We start from the raw sequence: 16,823 nt of genomic DNA, 5'->3' as shown, positions 1-16,823 counted from the left end.
GCGTCTGTCCCGCCCTCCGGGCACGACCCCGAAACTACAACTCCCGTGACGCCCCGCGATTGTGACCTGAGGCACTCATTGGTGGGCGGGGCGCAGTGGCCGACGGGAAATGTAGTCTCCAGAGGCTTTGGAGCGGTCTCCTGGGGCGACCGCACCTTGGGGCCTGAGCTTTAAGGCCTAAGCCTGGCGGGAAGAGGACATCGCAGCTATTCTGGTGACCTCACAGTGAGCACTTGGGTCCGGGAGGGGCTGTGGGAAGATGGACGGCATATCTGCGCCTCAGTTTACCCATCTGGAGGGTAAACTGTGTGAACCTGTAGGGCTTGCTCACAAAGGCTGAGCAAAGGAAACTGAGTGGCGGCAGTTGTATAATGTTTAGTTCCTTTACTTTGTGTGTTTTGTTAGTGGTTTGAGTCTGTCTCTCAGGTAGCCCCGGCTGGCCTGGAGCTCCCTGTGTAGTCGAGGAGGGCCATCAACTCCTGATCTCCTGTAACACTTCCCAAGTGCTGAGATTGCAGTCGTGCATAATGAATTAAAAAAAAAAAAAAAAAAAAAAAGCCGGGCGGTGGTGACGCACGCCTTTAATCCTAGCACTCGCGAGGCAGAGGCAGGTGGATTGCTGTGAGTTCGAGGCCAGCCTGGTCTACAAAGTGAGTCCAGGACAGCCAGGACTACACTGTCTCGAAAAAAAAAAAAAAAAAAAAAAAAAAAAAAAAAAAAAAAGAAAGAAAAAGAAAAAGAAAAAAAGGACTCTTAGAAAAAGCAGTGTAGGGCCAGCGAAGTGGTACACTAGAAAATATGTGTGCTCAGTTCCAGGAACACACATGGTGGAGGAAGAGAACCGGATCTGCTGTTTGTCCCCTGACCTCTACATGTGCAAGCACACACACACACACACACACACACACACACACACACACACACACACACCACACAGAAGCACACAGAAGCACACACACAATAAATAAAATGCAATCAAGTGTTAAAAAAAATAACAATAATTTTTAAAAAGAGGAATGGAGCTGGAGAACGGGTCCGTGGCAAAGAGCGTTGCTTGCTGTGGCAGAGGACTTGGGTTTCACTCTCAGCACCTGCATGGTGGCTCCCAGCTGGCTCCCAAGGATCCCACACCTCCTCTGACCTGAGGGCTCCTGCAGGCATGAGGCTCATATACACACCCTCAGGCACACAAGTCCACATAAAATAAGTTTTTCTGGCTTTGTTGTTTTTGTCGTTGTTTTTCAGGACAGGGTCTCTCTGTGTAGCCCTCGCTGTCCTGGACTCGCTTTGTAGACCAGGCTGGCCTCGAGCTCACAGCAACCCACCTGCCTCTGCCTCCCGAGTGCTGGGATAATGGATGCTCAACACCATGCCTGGCTGTTGTTTTGGTTTTTTTAAGACAAGGTTTATGTGTGTAGCCCTGGCTATCCTGGACTCACAACTCACTCTGTAGAACTCAAGGATTCATCTGCCTCTGTATCCTGAGTGCTGAGATTTTTTTTTTCTGTTTTTGAGATTGACTAAACAGACCTTTCCTGGGTGGCAAAGTAGGGAAGGTCGCTGGTTTCTAAAGAAAAGGAAGGAGCTCTTCATTGAAGCTAGGTCTCCGGGTGGCAGTGGGGAAAGTGAAGCAAGTTTCACTGCCCAGGCTGGCCTTGAACCCTCAGCCTCCCGAATGCTGAGATCACAGGTGTACGGCATCCCATTTGACTAACAGAAATAGTTTTAAGCCGAGTGTGGTGGCGCACACCTTTAATTCCAGCACTCAGGAGGCAGAGGCAGGTGGATCTCTGTGAGTTCGAGGACAGCCTGGTCTACAAAGCGAGTCCAGGACAGCCAGGGCTGCACAGAGAAACCCTGTCTCTAAAAACAATGCTTTTAGTCAGATGGTGGTGGCACAGGCCTTTGATCCTAGCACTTGGGAGGCAGAGACAGACCTGGTCTACAGAGTGAGTTCCAGGGAAGCCAGAGCTACACAGGGAAACCCTGTCTTGAAACAAAAGCAAATAAAATACTTTTAAAAACTAAAGACATAGCCAGGCGTGGTGGCACATGCCTTTAATCCCAGCACTCACTCAGGAGGCAGAGGCAAGCGATCGCTGTGAGTTTGAGGCCAGCTTGGTCTACAAAGCGAGTCCAGGACAGCCAGGGCTGTTACACAGAAGCGCTGTCTCGAAAAAACAAAAAGACAAAAAAACTAAAGAGGTGGTCTTTGTTTTCCTAGAATGGCTCTCACAGGAAGGCCCGCCGGCCCTCCGCACGCTGCTTTCGGCTTTGGTGACGCGCACTTAGACAGCTCAAGGATGGAGGTCAGGAACCTTCAAGGCCGAAGGCGTGGCCAAGCAGCACCCGGGCAGAGCAGAATCCTACAGAGAAACCAAATGATGGATGAAAAATATTTGATGCCCAAAGAGGATCCGACGCCAGGGAGCGGGCGGAGGCTGAGCCTCGGGTCCACCACCATCTCCTCCAAGACAAGAGCCAACGAGGCCCTTAGAAAACTGGCCCAGATAGAAACCAGGATCCTGAGTCGCAAGCAGGCGCCCTCGGCTGTGACTGACACGGAGTCTGACTCCATGGCCAGCCAGCAGCGGAGTCTTCCTAAGAGGAGGGATGCGACGTCTCCGGTAACTTCCCAGCATCCACACAGGACTTTCCAGCAACAAATATGTAAACCCTCCACGGCCGAAAGCAACGGGCACAGTGGCAAGGGTAGCAGGTTTCTGAAGAAGAAGCAGTTGCCCACTGAAGCTAGGCCCCCGGGACCGGCAGTGGGCAACGTGGGGAAAGGTCCACTGCTCAGACAGAAGGAACCTGCCAGAAAGTGTGATGCCCCCGACAGTGATGAAGAGGAAATGAAAGTGTTGCTCGGAAGTTTGATAGAATCCTCTGGAGAAAAAGAAACAAATAGAATTCGGGAGCCCACCCGCCCCAAAGCCAGCAGGGGCGGGCACGGGAAACTGTTCTCGGTAAGGTATCTTTTGTCGGTTTCGATTTTCAGATTTTATTGTGATTCTGGGGACGGAGCACAGGGCTTTGTTAGTACCACCAAGCAGCTAGCTGCTCAGCTGATGAGCTACACCTCAGAGCTCCCCGTTTCTGTGCGCATATGTAAGTCTGTGAGTGTGAGACTGTGAGTGCTCCTCGTGTGCACAGGTGCCTGCAGGGATACAGGAAAGCCTTGATTCCCCTGGAGCTAGAGTTAGTGGGGGTTGGGAGGGGGTTAGTGGGGGGTGCTGAGAACCAAACTCGGGTTCTCCTCAAGAAAAAGCAGCAAGGGCTTAGGGCTTTTTGTTTGGTTGGGGATTTTGTTGTTGTTGGTTTTGTTTTGTTTTTGCTTTTTCTTAAGATATATAATATTTATGTATTATTATGTATACAGTGCTCTGCCTGCACATACACCTGCAGGCCAGAAGGGGGCATCGGATCCCATGGTTGGGAGCCACCATGTAGTTGCTGGGAATTGAACTCAGGACCTCTGGAGGAGCAGTTGGTGCCCTTAACCTCTGAGCCATTTCTCCAGTCCCTTGTTTTGTTTTTTTCAAGACAGGGTTTCTCTGTGTAGCCTTGGCTGCCCTGGGCTTGCTTTATAGACCAGGCTGGCCTTGAATTAACAGATCTGCCTACCTCTGCCTTCGGAGCACTGGAATTACAGGCGTGCATCTGGGCAGTCACACTTTTGGCTCAGTCATAGCCTTATTTTCCCATGTCCTGCAACCGAAGCATGCAGTGTCTTTAGCAGTGTAGCCTCGCCATCCAGTCTTGTAGGGTCACAAACAGCTATGGTAATTGTTTTAGGGGCCATCCTAGGGAGGTCACCTGCCCCAGCACTGGAAATTTTCACAACCTTGCTGTTCCTGGGAGCGCCTGTTCCCCTCTCACAAGGCCCCCTGTTCATCTGTCTCATGAACAGGCTCAGGCTGTTGACTGCTTCTTGAGTCATCCTGGGGGTGTCAGCCGTGTCTCCTAGGGTTCACAGCTGTGCAGGGTTGTGCCATATGTGTGGGGTCTGCCCCCCTTGTGGCTCTCTCGGTCGTATCTCAGGACAGTCCTGAATGAGGAAAACCCACGTGCGTTAGCGTTTGTTCTCTGTTTTTACAGAGGTCAGCAGCAGACATGCAGTCAGACACAACTGTGGTTTGTCCCTCAGGGAGACACTGGGGCAAACCATCTGCAAGGTCAGGAATGTTCTAGCCATTGCTTTTGTTGCCTGCTGGTTCTTACTTTTATAAAGCCCCCATCTGTTTTGCTCACACACATGCGTGCGCGAGCGCGCGCGCGCGCACACACACACACACACAAGCATGCACGCACACACACACATGCACACACGCACACACTCACGCGCGCGCGCACACACACATGCATGCACACACACTCACGCATGCACACACACACATGCATGCGCATACACACACATACCGTGAGCTCGGTGGGGCTGCCTGTCAATGGGGCCAACTTGTCGTGGTGTGCTTGCCCTCCTCCTTGTCTGTGCCTTTCCTGGCCCGCTGGGCTGGGGGAAGAATCTTCACACAGATCCATTTACCCCCAGTTTGGTCTTTGTGTTGTTTGAATTCCAGGTTTGAAACATGGTCTCTGTGTACCCCTGCTCTCCTAGAACTCCCTATATAGACCAAGCTGGCCTTGAACTCACAGAGACCCACCTGTCCCCGCCATGCCAGACACTGACCTGTGCTTGCTTATGTCTGAGTCTAGGATGTTTATGGCCTCTCACACTCCTGGGAGCCTCTAGCATCCACAGAAACCTGGAATTCTTTTTTCTTTTTGTTTTCAAAACAGGATTTCTCTTTGTAACAGCCCTGGCTGTCCTGGACTCACTCTGTAGACCAGGCTGGCCTCGAACTCACAGAGATCCACCTGCCTCTGCCTCCTGAGCACTAGGATTAAAGTTGTACGCCACTACTGCCTGTTTTTAAGAAATATTTATTTATTTATTTACTTGTGCATGTGCATACAAGTGTGTGTGTGTGTGTGTGTGTGTGTGTGTGTGTGTGTGTACGTACACACACGTGAACTCGAAGCTGTGACGACAACCTGTCAGGGCCAGTTCACCTCCCTCCACTATGTGGGTCCTAGGGACGGCCCTCAGGCGCTCTGTCTCAGCAGCACCTCTCTCTCTCAGCCATCTCACCAGCCGAGGCTCACCCACCCATTAGTGGCTCCACAGAAGGATAGGAGTTTATGTTATTTAAGTTTGGTAACTTCAGATCTTTTCCTTTTACAAAAGTAGGACCAGACTCCAGCTCAGCTGGGAGTCCCATCTCGGCTCGGTGTGGACCAGTCCAGCTTACAGCCTCCTCGGAGCTTGCCATCAATCAGCGTTTGCCCGAGCACTCGCCCCCCAGTGACCCTCGACGCTGGGGACACAGCCTCCCGCACATCCTCGCCTTCAGTTGGAGATGCCCTTTCAAAATCAGCATCGTCCAAGATGGCGTGTATCGTGCTGGCTTCCTCCCCCAGCAGGACGGAGGCAGGGTCTTCAGAGGAGCCAGTCTCAGAGGCTGCTGATGACAACAGCCTGCAGGGTAACCTGTCACCTTGTGTATGTGTGTGTGTGGGGGGGCTACCTTCATCATGCCCAGGGCATTGCTGTGGGCAGTGGGTGAGTGGGCAAGGAGTCTTGTCACACTGGCAGCAGTCTGAAGTGAACTGCTGAAAAACCTTCTTCAGTGAGAGACTGAGGCTGGCACAGCATACACTCCTTGCCTCGGTGCCTCGGGGCATGCTCTCTTATATCGCCCTCTGAGTGGTGAGAAGCCAGGCGTGTGCCACCAGCCCTGGCTCTGCATCTGTTCTTTTCACACAGCTAAGCCATGATCAGTGAACGGGAAACACACCCAACAGCTATGGGTGCTGGCTGGAGAGATGGCTCAGAGGTTAAGAGCAGTGGCTGCTTTTGCAGAGGACCCAGGTTTGGTTCCCAGCCCCCACATGGTGGCTCACAACTCTCTGCATCTCTTGTTGCTGGGGATCTGATGGCCTCTAGACATGTGGTGCACATACATACATACATACATGCAGACAACACATAGAAAATAATCTAAAAAGTTACAGGTGTTGTTGGGTGTGGTGATGCTCGCCTGCCACCCTGACGTGGCAGGGGAGGTGGTCCAGGCAGAAGGACCAGGGTCATGGCCGTCTGCTTCCTAGTGACTTTGATGTCCACCTGGGTTATATGTGACCCTGTCCCCATGGCAGTGCTGGGAACTGAACTCAGGGACCCTAGCCAAGTGTGGTACCATGGAGTTCCCCCCGGGCTGGGCACTGCAGAGAAGAGAGGTTGACCTGGCAGGGGGTTCAGGACCTCTGGGAATTACAATGGGTTGTCTTGCTACATGGTCATTAGGTAGGATGAGGTAGGACAAGAGAGAGTTCTGTTGAGTGACCTTGAGGGACAAAACTGACTTTTTTTTTTTTTTTGATTTTTAAGACAGGGTTTCTCTGTGTAGCCCTGGCTGTCCTGGACTTGCTTTGTAGACCAGGCTTTCCTCGAACTCACAGAGATCCACCTGCCTCTGCCTCCTGAGTGCTGGGATTAAAGGTGTGCACCACCACACCCAGCACTCCTCTGCTTTTTTGCTCAAGGCTCAGAGTCTTTCCTTCCTTCCTTCCTTCCTTCCTTCCTTCCTTCCTTCCTTTTGTTTTGTTTTTCGAGACAGTGTAGCTCAGGCTGGCCTGGAACTTGAGCTCCTCCCATGTGCTGGGATGATGGGTATGCATTACCACACCCATGTCAGAGCTTACTTAATTACTCATTGCATGGCACTAACCACCCATGATGATGGAAGTCCATGCAGCCCTCACGTAGACTGCCATCTCCCAGCATTGCTGCCTCAGGGCTCCTGTGTCCAGCATGCCCTGCCCGTGCTGTGTGGGTGCCCAGTGCTGCCTCCCACACATGCACTTTGAGAGTCACAGCACCAGCTCTGGTCACTAGCGTCTGTCCACTTTACCCCCTAGAGTTCTTTCAGCCTCCTTCCTGGTGACCAGACCCCGTCCCCCTCCAGACAGCCCTGGGGACCAGCAGAAGGAATGCTGGAGTCTGGCAGGCCTAGGGTGGCAGGTCTCCTCTGCCAGATGGAGTCCAGGGCTTGAGAAATGGCAAACACTCTGCCACTCCTTGGCCCTGTCCTCAGAGTACCTCCCTGAACATCTGTGGCGTATGCAGGGGCCAAATGCTGCTGTATGCACCGTTCTTTTCTTATTCGGAGACAGCCCTGGCCGTCCTGGAACTCACTCTGTAGACCAGGCTGGCTTCGAACTCACAGAGATCCACCTGCCTCTGCCTCTTGAGTGCTGGGATTAGAGGTATGTGCCACCACGTCTGGCTTCTTTTTCTTTCCTTTCTTTGTTTTTTTTAAAAAAGATATATTTATGTATTTTTTGCATATGTGTGATTTGTGTGCATATACAGCTGTACATCAGATCCCATTAGAGACAGTTGTGAGCCGCCATGTGGGTGCTGGGAGTTGAACTGAGGACCTCTGGAAAAGCAGCCAGTGCTCTTAACCACCAAGCCATCTCTCTAGACTCTGGCTTCTTTTTCTTTATTGTATGTGTATGTGAGGGGAGCCCATGTACAGCAGCCATGGGGAGGTGAGGACAGGCAGCAAGTCAGCTCGCTCCTTCTGTGAGTCCTGGGATTATAATGGGCTGCAGGCCCCTCCCCCACAGTCAACTTCTTTTGTAATTACAGATTTTAGAATTAATATTTTGTCCATTGATGATCTGGTTCTGGCTGATGGAGACAAATCAGATGTGGAACAGAAAGTAAGTATGATGGAGTCATTCTGTTGTGTTGGTTTAGCTTTTTTCTTTGTTGTTTTAAATTAAAGATAAGTGAGCTGGAGAGATGGCTCAGCGGTTAAGAGCACTGTCTGCTCTTCCAGAGGTCCTGAGTTCAATTCCCAGCAACCATATGGTGGCTCACAACCACCTATAATGTGATCTGATGCCCTCTTCTGGTGTCCGGATGTACATGCAAGCAGAACACTGTGTACATAATAAATAATTAAATAAATATTTAAAAAAATTAAATATAGGGTCTCACTGTACAGTCCTGACCAGCTAGAACTCTCTCTCTCTTGACCAAATTGGCCACAAATTCAGAGATCGGCCTGCCTCTGCCTCCTGAGTGCTGGGATTAAAGGCTTCATCTCACACACTTAGTGTGTGTGTGTGTGTGTGTGCGCGCGCATGCATGCTTGTTCGGATCAGAGGAGGAAGTTTCCTTTATCGCCTGTGTGTCCCGGAATGCTAGGCCATCAGGCGTCTTTATCACCTGAGCTACCTCAGCACCCCTTATTTACTTTACTTTCTGCACAGTGTTAGGGACAGACCCAGGCTGTGGCCTGTGCTGGGCAAGTGATCTACCTCTGAGCGCTCCCCCAACCCCCACCCCAGGAGTCACTTAAAAGTTAGCATATTTGCAGCTGGAATGTTCTGTTTAGGCTGTGTGGCTCAGCTGCAGCACTCCTGACCCCTCGGGGACATTGGCAACATTTAGGGACTTGTTGCTTGTTGAGATTGGGGAACCTGCATAGGGGTAAGGGCTCAGTGTCCTGCAGTCGTCACCAATCCAAAGGATGCCAAGAGTGACACAGCTGCTGGTGAGGACAAGAAAGGACCATATAGGCTGTCTGTCTGTCTGTCTGTCAGGGTGCTCAGCAGGAAAGGTGTTTGCCTCCAAGCCTGACAACCTGTGTTTAATCTTCCACTGATGGAAGGAGAGAGCTCCTGGCTTTGTCCTCTGACTGTCACATGTGCTTGCATGAGCACACACAGAATCACACACATGCAGTCATTTACATGTACACAATATATAACATACATGTTCTTACATTTGCACACATACTAAATAACATGCACTTGCATACACACACATACTAAATAGCATACATGCACTCATTTGCATGTACACACACGCTCTAAATAACATACATGTGCTTGCCTGTGAATACATGCCATTCCTGGTCCCAGGTTCCCACCTGTAATGGTGGGTCCTGGTAGGTTATGGGAAGAGGAGCAAGGCAGGAGCAGCCTGGGACTGGAGACGCAGATGGCAGTAAGCACTCGAGAAACAGACTTCTCAGGAGACAGCTTCAGTGAGACACCTAGCTCAATTAGTTGGGGAGAAACAAAAGCTATGTAAACCTTTGGGGAGTGGGTAGAGGCTTTTGGGGTGAGTGTCCATCATTGCCTGGGGCCAGGGTGCTGAGAAGGCCTTCTGTGCATGAAGAGGAATTCCAGGTGCCACTAGGCCGTGTGGCCACCTCAAGAGTGGCAGAGGTGGGGGGCCGTAAAGAAAACAAACAGAAAAGAAGTGATTGGAACAATTCTGCCCCCTCACTCCCCAAATCGGGTTTCTCTGTGTTGTCCTGGCTGTTCTGGAACTCACTCAGAGATGTACCTGCCTCTGCTCACAGCAGTTTGTAAAGAAAGCATTTAATTGGGGGCTTGCTTCCATAGCCATCATGGCGGAAGCTGGCGGCACACAGGCAGGCACTGCATCCAGATCCTCCAGATCCGGAGGCAGAAATAGAGAGATGCTGGGCCTCGCATGGCCTTTAAGACCTCACAGCCCACCTCCGGTGAGAGCTTCCTCCAACCAGGCCACACCTCTTAATCCTTATAATCCTTTCAAATAGTGCTCCTCTCTGGTGATTCAGCATTCAAATCTATGAGCCTATGGGACCATTCCTGTTCAAACCACCACACTGTCTACAAAGAAACCCAAAGCCACTCAGATGTGCTGGTCACACCTGTGTGCCCTGCACTTGGGGAGCTACAGCAAGTGGACTGAGGTACAGGGCTGCAGAATGTTCTCCTCAGCTTATTGGAGGAAGAAGTCTTGTGTGAATTGCTTCGTGGTTTCTAGCACTATGCCAAGCACGTACAAGGCCCTGGGTGTCATCCCCAGCCACCCGCCTCCCACAGACAGCAGTTGCCCTGTTTGTGTATTTCTGGAGGTACATGCATGTGAGTGCAGTACCCATAAAGGCCAGAAGAGGGCATGAAATTTCAGACAATTGTGAACTCATCTGCACAGCCCCATGTTTTTTTTTTTTTTTTTTTTTAATTTATTTTATTTATTATGTATACCAGTGCTTTGCCTGCATGTACACCTGCAGGCCAGAAGAAGGCATCAGGTCAGATTATAGATGGTTGTGAGCCACCATGTGGTTGCTGGGAATTGAACTCAGGACCTCTGGGAGAGCAGACAGTGCTCCCAACCTCTGAGCCATCTCTCCAGCCCAGCCTCATGTTCTTTTAAACAAAAATGTATTTTTTTTGAGACAGGGTTTCTCTGTGTAGCCTTGGCTCTCCTCGACTCACTTTGTAGATCAGGCTGGCCTAGAACTCACAGTGATCCACCTGCCTCTGCCTCCCGAGTGCTGGGATTAAAGGCATGTGCCACCATACCTGGTTTCACAAGCTTTTTTTTTTTTCGAGACAGGGTTTCTCTGTGTAGCCTTGGCCATCCTGGACTCACTTTGTAGACCAGGCTGGCCTCGAACTCACAGCGATCCGCCTGCCTCTGCCTCCTGAGTGCTGGAATTAAAGGCGTGTGCCACCACGCCCAGCTCCCTTCACAAGCTTTTTATCTGTTTTACTTTCTACAATTTTTTTTTTTTGCTTTTAAAGGTAATTAATTAATTAATTTCATGTGAGCTGGTGTTTTGTCTGTATGCATGTCTGTGTGATGGTGTTGGATCCCTAGGAACTAGAGCTACAGTCAGTTGTGAGCTGCCACGTGGTTGCTGGGAATTGAACCTGGGTCCTCTGTGGTTTTTTTTGTTTTTTTGTTTTTTTTTTGAGCCAGAGTTTCTTTGTGTAGCCTTGGCTTTCCTGGACTCACTTTGTAGACCAGGCTGGCCTCGCACTCACAGCGATCCGCCTGCCTCTGCCTCCCGAGTGCTGGAATTAAAGGTGTGCGCCACCACCGCCCGGCCACTTCATTTCTTGTGTGTATTCACATGTGAGTGCATGTGTGTGCATGCATGTGTGGGTGCGTACACCCATGTGCATGTGTGAGCCAGGTCAATGTGCAGAGGTGGGATTCACTCTTTGTCAAGGCATCTGGGTTGCTGCACTTGGCAGCGAGTGTCTCTCCCTGCTGGGCCATCTTTCCAGCCCACACATAGGATGTTTTAAATTCTTTTCTTTGGGAGGATCAGGGGACAGGGACTCTGGAGGCTGGCCTGGCCTCAGACTGGACCTCCTCCTCCTGCATTCCAAGTGATGAGCTTATAAGCACAATTCACATCAGCTGTCTTTATTTTTACTTTCGGTTTACTGAGAGGATGTCTCACATAGCCCAGGATGGCCCTCAATTCCTCATGTAGCTGAGGCTGGCCTTCAACTCCTGATCCTTCTGCCCCTGCACTTAAGTATGGGATTACGGGTTTATACTGCTCTGCCTGATTACTTCTTATGTCTGTGAGAGGGTATTGCGGTGTAGCCCAGGCTAGCCTAGACCTTGTGGTTCCCTCCCCCTGAGTGCTGAGGTCCTGGGTGTGTTCTGATGTGCATAGCTGAAGGGGACTCTGTCACCTTTGCTCCTTTTAGGAAGAAGTTTCTGGAGGGGAATGGGTGCCAGGCAGAGGCTCCCCACCCATGTCACCTACTCACCTGGAAGTGCAGAGGGCTACCCGGTGCAGCAGCTCTGCGTTTCAGGGCATGAGTGCCATGACTGAGGATGAAGAAGACCTCACCACCGAGAGCGAGGTCTCAGAGCACCCGGATGCCAGCTCTGCCCCAGCTGTCCAGTCTCACAGTGTGTACAGCGCATGCTCTGTGGAGACTCCCATTGCACTCACAGCCAGCCCAGCTTACTCTGAGGATTTTGAGCAGTCCTCTGGTCCCTTGGCCTCAGAAGCGTCTCTTGACAGGACGCTGGACACTCTGTCAAAGTTTTCTTCCAGTAGACAGACAGATCTTCTCCCCAGACGACATCTGTCGAGGACCGAGTGGGACAGAGGTGTCACTAGAGTTGTGAAAGAGACAGCAGTGCAGACACTTGACCCTGCCTTTGCCTACCAGTGGAGCAAGGGTAAGCGCGGGGCCTGGGACCCTGGGTAGGCCCAGGGGATGCTGCAGTGTCCTTGGAATATGTAGAAAAGCATCGGCCCTCCCATCTGGGCTGTTGTCATTAGCCAGCTTTGGAGGGATCTTGGCGCCCCATTTCCTCTTCCTGGGACAAGGGGCAGTAGTGAACCAAAGACGGAGGCCAGTTTGGCAATTCAGACCCTGAGAGGTCAGTGAGTCTGAGGACAGGGGACATGGGGCCCTGAGGAAGGGCCAGGAGGGGACCTACCAGCCTGTCTTCAACCTCCTGCATCCAGGTCCTCACCAGCTGTACAGCGGTGGCGCGGGCTACCCTGCTGGAGACCACTGTCTGTGTCTGACTGTGGTGGCCAGCACATGCTGAGGTGGCTTTCTCATCATGTCCACCAGGACTGCCCTGGCCTCTGGCCCCTCCTTTCCTGTCCAACATTGCCAGCGGGGATGGGTGGGTATTGGGGTGGGTAGGTGGGGGTTCTTACCTGGTCAGTGCCCACCCCCCCCTCCCCCACCCCCACCCTGGGGAGAGGCTACAGTTCTCACCTGATGGTTGTTTTGATTTGGGGTTATTATCCTGACCTTGTTGCAGCCAGGGGCCCCTTCAGCTGATCTGGAGGGTCAGTGGCCAAGGGAGGCCACTCAAGCTGTCAGGCCTCCTTTTCTCTGTACACACACCACCCGCACGTCTCCTAGGCGTCTTTGTTTTTTGAGGTGAGTCTCCTGTAGGCTAGGCTGCCTTCAACTTGGACATGTGGTGAAGATGACCTTGAACTGCTCTCAGCCTCAGCCTCCTGAGGGCCGGGATGCCAGTCCATGCCACCACCATGGTGCACAGGGTGCCTTGAGCAAGGTGGGTGAGCTCTGAGGACTGAGCCACGCCCCTGCCCAGCTTTGTTTGGGGAAAGCCTAAATTTGCTCTTTAGAAGGTCGACACGGGAGCTGAGAAGACAGCTCAGTGGTGGGACACTGGCCTTGGAAGTGTGAGGACCAAGGGTTGTAACTCAAGACCTCATGTAAATGCCAGGTGGCTGTGGTGGCTCACCTGCCACCCCAGCCCCAGGAGACAGAGCCAGGGGACCCAGAGTAAAATGGACATGTGGGGGTTCCTCACATCAGTCTCAGCCTGTATACGTGCACACACATGCACATACATGCACACATGCACATGGGAGCTATGCATAGAAACAGCACAAAGCTGCCTGCGTACGTGTGGGTCTGGATGCCAAGAGGATCAGCTAAAGTTTCTGGTGCCCAGAAACTCAAAGCAAACCTGGGCACCATGGTTTCCAGACCCAATTCCAGCAAACTAGAAAGCAATCCAGGAGATAGGAGTCGTGGTCGCAGTGTGGGTCATTGCCATGGGCATGCGTGGACTAGAGATTCTTTCATTTGTTTATTTGTTGTTGTTTTTTTTTTTTTTTTTTTTTTGTGACAGGGTTTCTCTGTGTAGCCTTAGCTGTCCTGGACTCATTTTGTAGACCAGGCTGGTCTCAAACTCACAGAGATCCGCCTGCCTCTGCCTCCCGAGTGCTGGGATTACAGACATGTGCCACCACGACCAGCCTAGCAGCCCTTATGGCACACTAACAGTCCCTCTTTGTCTTGGGCCAGCTGGTGGCATGGCAGCCATTGGACCTGCCCTTGGAGGCGCCTACGTGGACCCATCACCCATCGCCAGTCACATTGTCAGCGCGGACGCCATAGAAGGTAACGGATAGCTTCCTTCCCTTCAGTTCCTGAGGCACAGAGCAGTCACTGCTCTCTAAGGGTGGCTTAGAGGAGTCCCTGGGGAGAGCCAGCAGCTAATAGCACCTTGTTGGACAGCCTTAGGGGTGGCTGGTGAAGGGACACCTAGATTTAACCAAACCCACAAGCCCAGAAGCAGTTCAGCTGGGCTGCGGTCAGCAGGGCTGTGGTCAGCTGCGTGGAGGAGCCCCGGGTCCACCCAGCCCTACTGAGAGTTGTGTCATTCTGCCCATGTTCCCTACTTAGCCAGTCCTAAGCCTGTAATCAAAGCTGCTTGAGCAACTGAGGCAGGAGGATCACTTGACTGTAGGAATTTACCGTGAAATCTTAAAAACAAAAAACAGCCGGAGCCGGGTGGTGGTGGTGCATCCCTTTAATCCCAGCACTCAGGAGGCAGAGGCAGGAGGATCGCTGTGAGTTCAAGGCCAGCCTGGTCTACAGAGTGAGTCCAGGACAGTCAAGGCTACACAGAGAAACCCTGTCTCGAAAAACCAAGGGAAAAGAAAAAAGAAAGGAAAGAAAGAAAGAAAACATTGTATGTGTCTTTGATTGTGGGGTGAGGGGGTGGGGTGTACAGTTTCAGCACACAGCCCAGACTGGCTTGGAGCTCCTGATTGTAGCCCGTCACACCCTCTGCTTAGATAGCAGGTGTGTGACGCCATGTCCAGGGAAAGGTTTTCCTCCATCTGTTGGTGGAGCTAGCGTGTGATTGCTGTGTGTAGTTAATAGAAAATGGAGACACAGGAAGAGCCTTGTGGCTGTGAGGGGCAGACAGGCTTAGCAAGGAGCTGGGCCCCGGGGGCAGGAGGCGTGGGCCGCACAGCTGGCCCTGGGGCAGCACTGAGTGACTCGGGGTGGGTGCAGCCCTGACAGCCTACAGCCCAGCTGTGTTGGCGCTGAACGACATGTTGAAGCAGCAGCTGAGCCTGACACAGCAGTTCATTGAGACCAACCGCCACCTGCATGTGTCCCTCCTGCAGTCCCTGGATAGGGACTCGTTTCACTACCACACCCTGGAGGAAACCAAAGAGGTAACTAGTGCACAGCTCGGGGAGCTAACTAGTGCACAGCTCGGGGAGCGGAGGTCGCATTGGGGATGACCCGAGGCTGGCGATGGGCCTGGGAGTGCCTGGACTTTCAGGCTGGGGCTCCACAGGGACCTCACTCTGTACACATCAGGGGACAGGCACCAGAAGTGCCACCGCTGCTTGTCTTAGGAGAGCACCTTCAGCACTTTTTGTGAGACAGGGTTTCTCTGGGTAGCTCAGACTGTCCCAGAGCTCACCCTGTAGCCCAGGCTGGCCTCAAATTCAGAAATCTGCCTGCCTGTCTCTGTGCTGGGATCAAAGGTGTACACCACCACTGCCTGGCAGATTCTCTTATTTCTATGCAGTGTTTTGCCGCATATATGTTATGTGTGCTACGTGTGCGCCTGTGCCTGAGGTTGTCAGAAGAGGGCGTCGTCTCCTGGAGCTGAAGTACAGGCAGCTGTGAGCCGCCACATGGGTGCTGGGAACCAAACCCAGGTCCTTCGCGGGGCAGCCAGCGTTCTCAGCCGATTTTTACATTTTCAATATAGGGTCTCACTTTTGTGGCTTAGGCTGGCCTCAGCTCCCCACCCCCACCCCAAAAAGTGTGTAGTTCCAGTTTTGCCTCGTCAGGGGACAACTGACAGGCTTGGGTGTCCCGTTCCCTCGTCTTACAGACAAGGTCATCAGCCCTAGCCGAGAGTGCCTTTACCCTACTTAGCCAGCTTGCAGGCTCCACATTATTTTTGATGGGTCCTGCTATGTAGCCCAGGCTGACCCAGAACTTTACTGTCTCTGGCCTCGGCCTCCCAGTGTGTGGCACTGTCATGCCCAGTTGAGGGAGATGTTTGATGTGATGTCACCAGTACCCACTGTGGCTGTCCACTCCAGGACATCTTCAGCGTGGCACCTTGGGGCAGTGTCTCCTAAGCTAGGGCCCAGCGTTTCCGTGCGCCTGCACCCATCCCTGCATTTACAGTCCTATGCTCTTACAGTACATTAGGTGCCACAGACCCGCACCCCTGACCATGGAGGCTGCCCTGCAGGAGGCGAGGGAGGAGTTCCAGTCTCAGCAGGTGAGGCTTGCCTGGGCACCTGTCCACCTTGGAATCAGTGACACCTCTGTGGGGACAGGTGAGGCTGGGGCTCTCTGAGGACTCGTGAGGACAGCCGAAGACCAGCCACAGGCCGCTCACAACAGGATGGAGCCATGAGTCAGAGTCAGTGGGACACAGCGCGAGGCGGGCATCCTGATCATCCAGGATGGCAGTAGCTGCCCCACGGAAACACCCCACGCCACATGCTAAGACATCTTCTGAGCCACAGCATCTACACAGAGCCACCTGCGCCATGCCCACGCGCACTCTCACCCACAGCTGGAGGAAACATCTTTTACAAAAGGCTTTATTTGAAGGCAAAACAGTAAAATCCACAATCAATTGTTAACAGCACATGTGTGTCTGCTTGTTTATCCTGAGTCAGACACGTCTGAACGTCACAGTTATGGGAAATCTAAAACAAAAGTCAAGTGTCTTATGTGATGCTGAAAAGTTGTAGAGGGCTCCGTATTTTATTGAAAAGAACATTTCAAAATCTTCTGTACAAACAACAGCCCCAGCCTTTCCTTCTGGGCCCACCTCTCCCCCTCTTTGGGATGGCTAGGGCACCCAACTTAAATGACAGTACAGGGCTCAAGCTCTGGAGGCCACTTTGCCCTGACCCGAGGGAGCTCAGTCCAGCCTCAGAAGCGATATCCAGGTAATGGGAACAGCTAACACTTGAGGAGAGGGTTAGAAAATACAACTAAAAATGAACCGAGGTCAGTCTGTCTCTTTCCTAACACAAGTCTGGTGGAACCAGCACGAATTCCCTTCGGAGCCAGGCTTTCCTGGCGTCATGCGCAGTGCGGGCTGGGCGTGGTGTGGCGGTTTTCAGCTTTGCTCTCCAGGCACCGCAGGGGCATGT

The 16,823-nt window shown here is 52.3% G+C and overlaps 1 protein-coding gene across 1 annotated transcript; it reads left to right on the top strand.

Moving 5' to 3' along the window:
* Window positions 1-105: 105 nt before the first annotated feature.
* C27H19orf44 (chromosome 27 C19orf44 homolog) lies at window positions 106-15,975 on the top strand. The gene is given in 9 exon segments (XM_051169900.1): window positions 106-225; window positions 2,225-2,969; window positions 5,252-5,546; window positions 7,718-7,791; window positions 11,590-12,073; window positions 13,696-13,791; window positions 14,695-14,861; window positions 15,854-15,923; window positions 15,926-15,975. Coding segments are annotated over 8 exon segments (1,980 nt in total). The 5' UTR covers window positions 106-225; window position 2,225.
* The last annotated feature ends 848 nt before the right edge of the window (window positions 15,976-16,823 follow it).

The sequence above is a fragment of the Acomys russatus genome, chromosome 27, assembly GCF_903995435.1.
Source record: "Acomys russatus chromosome 27, mAcoRus1.1, whole genome shotgun sequence".
In the NCBI taxonomy this organism is placed as follows: Eukaryota; Metazoa; Chordata; class Mammalia; order Rodentia; family Muridae; genus Acomys; species Acomys russatus.
Note: the sequence above shows the minus strand (reverse complement) of the source record. Positions and strands in the feature narration are given on the sequence as shown.